Source organism: Hemiscyllium ocellatum (assembly GCF_020745735.1).
Source record: "Hemiscyllium ocellatum isolate sHemOce1 chromosome 27 unlocalized genomic scaffold, sHemOce1.pat.X.cur. SUPER_27_unloc_4, whole genome shotgun sequence".
In the NCBI taxonomy this organism is placed as follows: Eukaryota; Metazoa; Chordata; class Chondrichthyes; order Orectolobiformes; family Hemiscylliidae; genus Hemiscyllium; species Hemiscyllium ocellatum.
In genome coordinates, this window is record NW_026867509.1 from 177,240 (window position 1) to 188,045 (window position 10,806).

At 40.4% G+C, this 10,806-nt stretch overlaps 1 protein-coding gene across 1 annotated transcript; it reads left to right on the forward strand.

The window, feature by feature from the left end:
* The first annotated feature begins 7,030 nt into the window (after positions 1–7,030).
* On the forward strand, positions 7,031–9,501 carry LOC132808236 (probable G-protein coupled receptor 139). Its single transcript, XM_060822060.1, has 2 exons — positions 7,031–7,100; positions 8,591–9,501. The coding sequence occupies exons 1-2, from the start codon at positions 7,031–7,033 to the stop codon at positions 9,499–9,501; spliced, it is 981 nt and encodes a 326-aa protein (XP_060678043.1).
* The last annotated feature ends 1,305 nt before the right edge of the window (positions 9,502–10,806 follow it).

The following is a 10,806-nucleotide window of genomic DNA, read 5'->3' on the forward strand; positions in this document are numbered from 1 at the left end:
GGTTTTCAATGCAGTTTAGAAACTGGCGAAGATATGATTATTGTCCTCATAATCAGAATAGATTAATGAGTCCTTTTACAGAATGACTCATATTTGCACAGGGGAAACAATTTAGATTTTTGTCTCTCACCCTTTTCCACCCAGTAGAGGTAGGAAAGGACGTGATTAACTGACCTGTTGAACATGGGGCCACAGGTACACTCCAAGACTTCAGAGAATCTGCAACATTCTAGGTATTTCAAAGATACAGAGTCCTGGCGAAAAGGTAGCTCCAGTGGCAGCTCGGCCCCTCATTGACTCCCATGAATCAGATGTGCAGCCACGTGTTTAGACCTCCAAACTCATTGTATATTTCTATAGCCCAAACCAGCCGTCAAACCTAGCTATCGAAAGGAAAGCTTGCAACACAGCAATCTCAAACCAAGGGAAGCATGCATTACTTTTTCTGAATTCTTACCCGACTATAAAGTCAGCACTTGTAAATTTCGTTTAAAGGGTATTCAAGCGATTTTGTGCCAGGAGGTATGAATCAAGCATCACCTAAACAATGGACAAAATGGCTCGTTTCGTCAAAACTTGTATAGTAATTAGATTTTGAATACAAAATTCTATACCTACAGAGTGCCCACTTGCCATGTAAAGTTTCTCCTTCGTGTTCTTTCTGAAATTCTTTCTCAAAATCTTTAATCCGTGTCTGCACTTATTTTGCTGTCAGCTAATTGGAAGGTTCTTTTTGTTTATCAACCTAACTTAAACTGAGTATAATCTGATTCACCTCAGTCTATTCGGACGTCAACCCAGGTTCTCTCTCACCACTTTGCTGTTAAAATTCCTCATCAGTTAAACTATTCGTGTAATTCTCCTCTGCATCCTCTCAAGGACCATCACATCCATCAGAACGTGTAGTGTTTGCTGGTTTTCGTGCAACATAATCACGCACCAATGATTACAAAGCGACTTCAGCTGCTCCAGGCATTTTCTCAAGCGAGACCTGATCTACTGTCTGCAGGTTTCTGTATCTTCCCATTGGAAGTTCCTGCAGAACAATCTAAATTAAAAACAGTGAAAACATTTCAGTTTATGTCTTTTTCAACATTTAGTTGCAATTTCGATCTTGTATTATGTGCTTGTTCTCTGTGAAAAATTGCATTGTCTGGGGCTGATGAGACACCTTTACTCTGCGTCTGAATCAACGTCTATCCAATTCTCGGTTTCACAGAAGTCCACACTCCTCTTCTCACTGTTATTATATAATTTCCTCCATTCAAATAAGCATTGACTTTTAGCTCTGTTGCCTGTGTTACAGTTACTTCTGGCAACCGTATCAAATTAAGTACAAACCAAGGTCAATCGCTTGACCACATACTGCTGACTTAACTATTTTAACACCTTTCAGAATCGTTAATGGCAAGAAATTGTTTTCACTGCACCACTATTAAATTCTGTTCTGCATGTGCAGCATGCATTCAGTTCATAATTTATAACTTGGTTTTGTGATTATTGAATTTTCTGTTTCTCACCCTTTTCGCAGGGTTTCAGAAGATGAGGTATTGAATTTAAGAAACCGAAACCAAAATCGTATCAGGATCTGGGAGAGAATCGTCAAACACATCACAACCCGAATATCACCTGATCTTCAACAGGGATTGAGAAAACACTGTTCACAGTGGGGAGAAACAATACACGGCTTCTCTATACGGATAAGTCTTCAAACATTTTCTGGCCACTCAATACATAAAAACATTCATACTCATGAGAAGCTGTGAAAATGTGAGGACTCCTGGTAAGAATCATTAATCATTCAAAGCTGAAAATTCATCGGTGATGCACACTAGGGAAGAGACTATCAAGTTGTGTCAGGGCGGAGGGCGATTCACTCAGTCATCAATCCTGGTTAGAGACGACATTCACTTGCACAATGTTTGAGACGAGATTCATTCATTCATCAAAGTTGGTGACATATCGGCGAGTTCACACTGCTGATAGACCTTTTACGTGCCGAATCAACGTGAGATGTTCTAACTGTCGTGAGGAAACGATGTACCATGAATGCATTCACACCTTTCACAGTTCCACTTCTGAATGAAAATTATTTCACTTTGAAGACGTTGATATGTCTTTGAATATAAGCTTTGAGTACATTATTTACGGCTAAAGATGTTTGATTGATACACCACGAGTTGTGGAACCCTCTGTTTCATATCTTTGCCAAAAACTACTTTAATCGTCTGCTCAAAATAATGGGAACAAAAGACGGAATTCCATTGAGGGAAAACATCCACAGTCCGATTATCTGAACATGACAGTAAGTCGGAGTAAATTTCCCTGAACCAAGAAACTTTTTTTTTCAGTACTGAATGTGGTGCATGAAATAACAACGTTTCCATCACTGGTGAACTCGCTGATGTCTCACTAAATTTGATGATTGGGTAAACTCCCTCCCACAGTGGGAGACGGTGAATGGCTTCTCTCCAGTCTATTTTTTCCTGTGTCATCCTTTTAAGCAGGTTTTCTTTTCAACTGTTATTTTGAACAGGACATTTAAAACGTCTATTATTGTTGGTAACCAGTTAATGTGCACACAGTCAGGTTAATCGAGAAAGCACCTTCCTATGATCAGATTAGACGACCCGTCACTCACCAGTATGAATTCAGAGATCCATCAGCAAGTGTGGAGAAAGAATACGTACATTATTTCTGACACTGTTAAAGTTATTCTCGAACTCTCACTCAAACTTAGATGCAATGTTTCTTTCTCATACTCTCTTCGTTAAATTTACTCTCGGAAAAGCTCACACTCATTCACACGTATGTGCACACACTCTTTATTTCACACTCACAAATTATCTTTCATTCACGCTCGTCCTCACGTTGTAAAATTCATTCTCAGACCACCTCTCATCTTCACATACACTCTCTCATAATCATGCTGTCATACTCTCACACTGTTAAACTCACTGTAGAAAAGCCTCACAATTATAGCATTAGAGACATAGAGGCACAAATGTTCAAACTGGTGGTCCCACTCCCTGGAAGAAAAATCTCCATATTGCCACTTCCAAAATTTGTACCAAATGTTGAACACTATTCAGAAGGTATTTGACGATTGCCTAACTGTGCAGAAGGTAACTCTGCAATGATATAAGCTACTTGAGAGAGAGCAGGAGCAGATTAAATCTAATTTTCTCAGGATATTTGGCTGTTTTCGAAATGTGCACATATGCAACGTTTCTGGGAGTTTAGGGCGGTGTGATTAACCGAATCCCTCTGTTCAGGGACAGGAGTGCTGCTGAAGACTGAAAGCCTCCTTCTGTGTCTGCCAGGTGCCGATGTCTTGGGGAATATTTAGGACAATTATCGCAGATATCGACTGTTCAGGCTTTTATTTGAATTCCTGGCTTTACAAATAGTGGAGGAAATAGAATCTACAACAAAGGCAGAGTTTGCTCGAAAAATCCAATGCTGCAGTGTCTTCAAATTATATTGGCAGTTGAGTATAGAAAGAGGGTGCTGCGAGTGGCAGATGAGGTGCCAGTCAGAGGTCGCTAAGGAGTGAGAAAAATGCAGAATAAGCAAAATTCAAAGACATTTTTATTGGCCTGGTCGATGCAGTTGAATTTTTCTAGTCATGGCATATGTATCAGCTAATCGGAAAACCTCAAGCAATAATAAAACCTGCATCTTTAATACCTATTCCTGCATTTGAGGAACCGTTCACGAGAGTCTTAAATGATTTCGGATGTCCCGTACATCAAAAAAAAAGTGTGAAGCAGTATTGATGAACAATAGTGGATGCATCGACTGAATTTCCTGAAGTCGTCAAATTGTGCGATATCACAGCTAGAAGAGTTGGAGAAGAATTAAATCTTCTTTTGATTATTGGATACAGACAACCAATAGAGATTCAGTCAGATTAAGGGTCAAACGTCACGTCCAAAATATTCATGGAGTTTATGGATAGCTTGGTAAACAAACAATCTAAATCTACTGCTTGCCATCCAGAATTGCAGAGAGTGCTAGAAAGGTGGAATCAAACATTAAATACCATATTGAGGGCTTATAGTCAGGATTATCCAGATGATTGGGATCGGGGAGTGCTGTTTGTGCTTAATATGGTCAGAGATGCACCAAAAGTATCGACCGAATGCAGTGCATTTGAAGTATTTCTGGGGCATGAAGCAATAGGACAGTTAATCAGAATTCAGAGACCACACGTTTGGATGATGTGTCAAATTTTACAGAACAAGAGAAGAGAGCTGGGGAGATGGCAAAACAGAATTTAAAAATATGACAGCATACAATAGAGCAGAATGTGAACAATTTATCAAAGTTCGCAATTTTGCCATTGGGGATAAGGTATTCGTGTTAATTCCAGTAATAGGTGAACCTTTAACAGGAAGGTTTCGTAAATTTTATCAAACGGAGAGGAAATTGAGTGAGGTGAACTACTTGATAGGAACTCGAGACAGGATGAAATTTGTCAATGTGAGTCATGTGAATATGCTCAAAAGGTATTTTGTCAGGTAAGGAAAGGAAGAGGAGATTACAACCAAGAAGGAAAAACTAAGTTAATTTCTCTGAATTAGACATTCCTCAATTATTGAGCTACCTTCCACAAGAAATTCACAATAACCTGAAGGAGATATAATTATCATAGGAATAGACTGGGAAATACTATCCTAATTGTGCAAAAGACAGGTCCAAGAGTTATTTTTCCGATTTAGCAACATCCTTATCAGCGTAAATATCTGAACTTGACGCAGGTTTAGAAGAATGCCACAATCGAAGTGAGTTTTACAGTAACTGGAGCTCACCCAGAGCCACGGTGCCCAAGCCAGATGGTACTCAATGGTTATAAATGGATTAGCGCAAAATCAATGTCGTTGTGAAGACGGATGCATATCCAATTCCGCAGTTGAGGACTGTGTCGCGAAGGTGGGACAAGTAACTTACATTTTTAAGTTGGACTTGCTCAGAGGGTGCTGGCAGGTACCTTTGTCAGAAACCCAAAGACAATTTTGGCTTTTGTAATGCCAGATGGATATATCAGTTTAAACTCATGCCATTTGATATGAAAAATGCTCCAGCCACATTTCAGAAACTAACTATTAAGGCCATTGCCGAATTACTGATATGTGTGGTGTACATTGATGACACTTCGACTTTTCATCAAACGTGGAAGGAACGTTTGCAGCATTTATTGGACTTGTTCAATCGACATCAGCAGGCAGGTTTCATGGTAAACCTAGCTCAAAGAAAATTTGCTAAAGCCCAAGCCACGTTTTTGGGCCACGTTATTAGACACGAGCAAATTGCCCCACGGGGTGTGAAAAAGAAAGTAATTGGGAATTTCCCACGCGATCGAGGAAAAGAGCATTACCAAGGTTCCTGGAATTGAGTGGACATAACAGAAACTTTTTGCCGAATGTTAGAAGTGTGACGGCTACACTCACTGAATTGGTACAAAAAATGGCAAGACGTTTCAGTGGAAAACAGACTGACTAAAGACATTTGGCTGCCTAAAAACTGTGTCACCCACTGCCCCACTATTCGCCACAGCTGATTTCACGAAATATTTCAAGGCGGCTGTTGATGCCAGTGGTGTGGGTGTCAGTGCGATACCACTGCAGGATGATTATGAGAGGAAAGAAAGATCCATTGAGTATGTCTCTTAAAGCGTAAATGTTCATTAACAAAAAGATTCAACAGCTGAGAAAGAGAATTTGATCTTGGCGTTGGCATTGAAACGTTCCAGTGTTTATATGGCCAGCAACGCATCTGACAATCGTGGGGACTGATCATAACCCGTTGACATTTGTGGAGAAATTTCAGGACAGACAAAAACAGACTGTTTTGTTCGAGCTTGTTGTTACAGCCATTCAATTTGACAATTGTGCCTGCATCAGTTTGCAAAAACGTGATTGCCAATAGGTTGTTGAGATCCGAATAACATATGGAAACATTTGGTGGTGGGTAGGCCACGGCCTGAATTCAAATATGGTTGTGCATGTTTGAACATATATGTACATATTTAGTCAGTGTACTATACAACCGTGATTTAACGGACCAAACAAGATTTTTTTCTCTGACGTTTAAGTATTAAGCCATCTTTAAATATTGATTTCTTTTTAGATGGAAGGAGATACAAAACTGTTTATTTTTCTAAAAGCTGTTCCTTTTCTCAAGGATAATGTGTCCTTGATTTATTTTTGAAGGGGTTTTGTAAAAAGCCCACACACTGAACCGGCTGGGTTGATACGGAGATAAAAGAAAATGTTTTGGGAGGCCTTTTTGCTGATCTGTAAACAAATGGGTCTTCATGGCAAAGCTTTTCTGATTTAGAAGAAACCTGTCCAGTCAGGGGAGTGTGGCCAGCTATCTAGCTGTGCAGTTCAGTTCAGCAGTGGTGTGTGTGACAAAAGACTGCTGAAGTCAGTCAACTGAGACTGGAATTTATCTCTCGACTTCTGCACGTCACCTTCGATCATTAAGCCTCTATGTCATTTTTACTCTGTGTTTAAGGCGTTTGTTTATTAGGACTGTTGTGCATTTTCAGAACACCATAATTAAGTCTAGTTGGATAGTCTAGTTTTTATGGGTAATTCTGTATTCGGTTCTTCATGGTTCAACCTGCAATGTTTTGAACTAATTTTTGTCCGTTGTGAAACCTATGAGTCAACCTAACTCAGTTACTCCGGTGAATTTTCACTGTACACTTACCGAAACAAATAGGAAAGGTATGGCCTGTGCTTTCTGCTTTAGAATGTTTTGAGTGGTCTGGCCCAGTCCAGAACAGACGAACCACTAAAATTATTACAAGCTTGTCCCAAAGTGAATTGAAATCGTCCACTTTGTTGAAAGGCAAAAAGGAGTGAGGTCATCTCATTAAGCATGGACTTGTCAGCAAGATTCATCTTGTAATTTAATTGGCCCCCTGGAGATTATCAATCCGAATGAATGAGGTTGCACTTAAATGTGTCGCAGAACAAACCTCCACAGCGACCAGAACTCCTGCAGTTCCTGAACGACGATGCACGCACCAGTCATTGCCCCCTCCTTCCTTGTTTCCTACTCAATTCTCTCTGCTATTGGCGCCCCTGGTAAGTCACAGATTCACATGAAAAGTATTTTTTTTAATTCTCTCTTTCATGAAATGCATTCCTTTCCCATTCAGGATATAGCTGAACTTTTCCAACAGGCAACATTAATAGATATCAAATGATGTTCAGTGCGTATGGCGGGATACTATCTGTGCTGTGTCATATCATCGTTCAGTACTGACAATTTCATACGTGTGAATGAAAAATACGTTCCTGAACTTTCCATGATGTGTATTCATAGAAAAATGGCTTATTGTCTGCTGAACTACGAACTGGAATGAATGAACATGCATGAACTTTGGGAGATGATTTGTAGCTCGGGTGCTCATTGTTGTGGTTCTGTTCGCTGTGCTGGGAATTTGTGTTGCAGACGTTTCGTCCCCTGTCTAGGTGATATCGTCAGTGCTTGGGAGCCTCCTGTGAAGCGCTTCTGTGATGTTTCCTCCTTAATGCATGAACATTAAAGTGTAATGTTGATGCATTTTCAGTTCCACTTCAAAACAGTAAAAGCTTTTCAGCGTTGTAGTCCAGTCTTTAATTTTTGACCATAATGTGGTACAATGCCTTTCTGCATGGGCTTTATTGCAATCTCTGTCTATGATTTACTTTTCATGGTGAATGGAGTCATTTTTAATGTGATCGTCGGAATTAACTGAAGTTTAGTGTAAAAGGCGTCAGTGGAGATGCAAGATTTATATACTGTCATTAATTTGCTTCTCTGTTGCAAGGATTCAAATGATCTCGATGCGTTTTTGGAATAATTAGCCAAAACAACATTCCTCTCAATTATTAGAAAGTTCACATCATCTCGAGCCACAACACCGCCCATAGCAAACACAACAACACCTTTAGTAAATTAATGCAATGTCGTTAGATATGAGATATTGGTAAAAAGGGTCGATCAAAGGAACTCTGAAATAAGGGAGTAGAAGCGAATATCTGCGTTAATAATTCCAGGGTTTAGAGCTTTATTATTTAAACCTATAACTGACACAGTTAGAAATACCATTTTGAGGCATAGACAGGAGACACAAACAAAGTTAATTTGTGATTACAAAGAGTTGTGTGTGATTGCGGGAATGGAAGAAGTAAGACTCTGGTGCTTCTAAAGATTCAAATGATGAGAATTGTAATGGGTGGGACACCACCAGTGAAAATCCAACGTGAGGAAACATTTATGGATTGAAGTGTGTCCGGGGTTTGGTATGAATACGTTCATCGTGTCCACATTATTCCATTTATCCTGAATTGGACAGTAGCTATTGGAGTTTACTCATTAACGAGCGAACAATATCCATTCCTGGGACTATTCACATTGAGAGATACATAATGCTGTAGTGAACGTCCAATGCTTGTCAATGGTTTTTGGATAGGCAGAGACTGAAAGTGGAAACCCGGTGTTTTAAAGCTGTTACATGACAGATTGAAAAAGGCAGCAGACAGTGTTTTGAATAAGTTCAGTGATATCTTTCTCTTTTGATCTCTCACAGCCAATTTGTTGGCAATCATAATTCTATCTCGAGGACGGTGCAATCTCTCCCCATGCATCACCTTCTACCTGGTGGCTATCGCAGTGACTGATTTTTTTTTCATCATCACCGCAGTCATCCTCAATCGAATCAGCCGCATCTATTTTCGGGAAAGTGTCTTGTCGACCACTCCTGTGTGCACTCTCAGCGTCGTACTGGTCTATGCCACGCGGGATTGTTCGATCTGGCTAACAGTCGCCTTTACCATCGACCGTTTCGTGGCCATCTGCTGCCAGAAGTTGAAGACCAGATACTGTACGGAGAAAACTGCGTCTCTGGTCATTGGAATTGTCTGTGCGCTGTGCTGCGTCAAGAACATTCCATGCTACTTTATCTACGAACCATTATACATCTTAGATGGGGTATCGTGGTTTTGTAACATCAAATCCAACTACTACGTCTGGCCAGCTTGGCAGGCTTATGATTGGCTCTTTCAGATTTATACCCCTTCTCTCCCCTTTTTCGTTATTCTGATGCTGAACGTCCTGACCATAAGACAGATCATGGTGGCCAACAGAGCCCGGAGGAGGCTCCGGGTTACAGAGAAACAACAAGACCCGGAGATGGCCCACCGGAAGAGATCCATCATCCTACTGTTCGCCATCTCTCTCAGCTTCCTCCTCCTGTGGGCCCCTCTTGTCGGACATTTCATCTACGTGCGACTTAAAACACAGAGCTACTTCGGTGGGTTAGATTTCAGTGACCCACAGTATATCTTCCAAGAGACGACCAACACACTTCAGTTATTCAGTTCCTGCAACAATGTCTTCATTTATGCAATATCTCAGAATTTGTTTCGAAAGGAGTTAATGAGCTTGTTTATGTACCCCTTCGCTACCGTCACCAATTTCTTTAAACGCAGAGTGGAATAAATCTCTCATGCTCTTTCTTTTCCACGAGATGAGTTCAGAGTATACTGGTCGCGTTAGCAGCTGGTACTGAAATTTATGGAAAGTTAGTGCCAGTACCAAAGGGATAGAAAGCCTATTGGCAGCTCTGATAATTGACTGCAGTCGATCCTTAAAACAATGGGCAACAATTGCATCTTGTATTTCACGAAAAGAAGCGCAATTTCTATCTGTGTTCACCCTCCCACATCCCCTTACTGCAGCTACTCTCCATTCTTCTCGTGCAGATGACATTTTTAAAATTTATTCCTCACTCTCCCTCCTTCGGCTCTCTGATCCCCCTGCGTTACTGTCGGTGAAAATTTTGTGAAAGCACGAGAAGAAATGTTGGCTCTCAGTCACTTCACACGGATTGAGCCGATCACTATCATCATTCAAGCAAAGCACCAACCTTTTTGACATATATTGGCTTCAATCCTTGATAAGCAATTCCTCAGTTTTACAGTTGACTTCTGTTAAAGGTTCTCACCTTTTTACGTTTTTTCAGTTCCTCACTTGTTGCCGTTTATCTTGTTACACATTTAATTTGTGCCTCAAAAGTGGCTACGCCAGCCATCCCAATAATTACACCTCCCACGAAAACCCACGTGGCACCACAAAGTGTCCTTTCAAAATAAAGAACTTCAGGTTCTTTTTTTCTCACATCAATTTTACGTAATTTACAAAATACATGTCAGCCTTCCTGGCATAATTTATATCATGTCCACCTTCATAGTGGCTATAACGCGTTATGATGACTGGAATATCTTTTCAAAGGACCAGGTGTGTTCCATAAATGCGAATTGTAATTTTGCAATGGTGGAATATAAATAAACAAATAAGATACTTTATTAGGCACCACTTTCCTCCACTATCCCTGATCAGCCCTCTCCTCTGTCTGGTCATTCTTTTATTCCTCAGGTAAGTGCAGAACGCTTTTAGGGTTTCCCACTTCTTCCTGCTCAAGCTACTTTGTGCACCATCCAAGCTCTCTTCAGTCCATTCTTAAAATCTGTCCAGCTACCCTGCCAAGTTGTGCAAATCCTTGTTTCCTCAACCCTTAGTTAGCTTCCTTCTTCCTTTCGTCAAGAACCGCCTCTTCGCTTGAAATCCAAGTTTCCTTCACCTTATCAAGCATTGCTTGTCTCAGCAGGACAAAGTTGTCCAACACTGACAACAACTGCTCTTAAAAATCCTCAACATTTCTGTTGTGCATTTCCCATCGAACAATTCTTCCCCATTGAAACTAAACAACACATATGTTTTTGCAGTAAAATTTCCCCTCCCCTA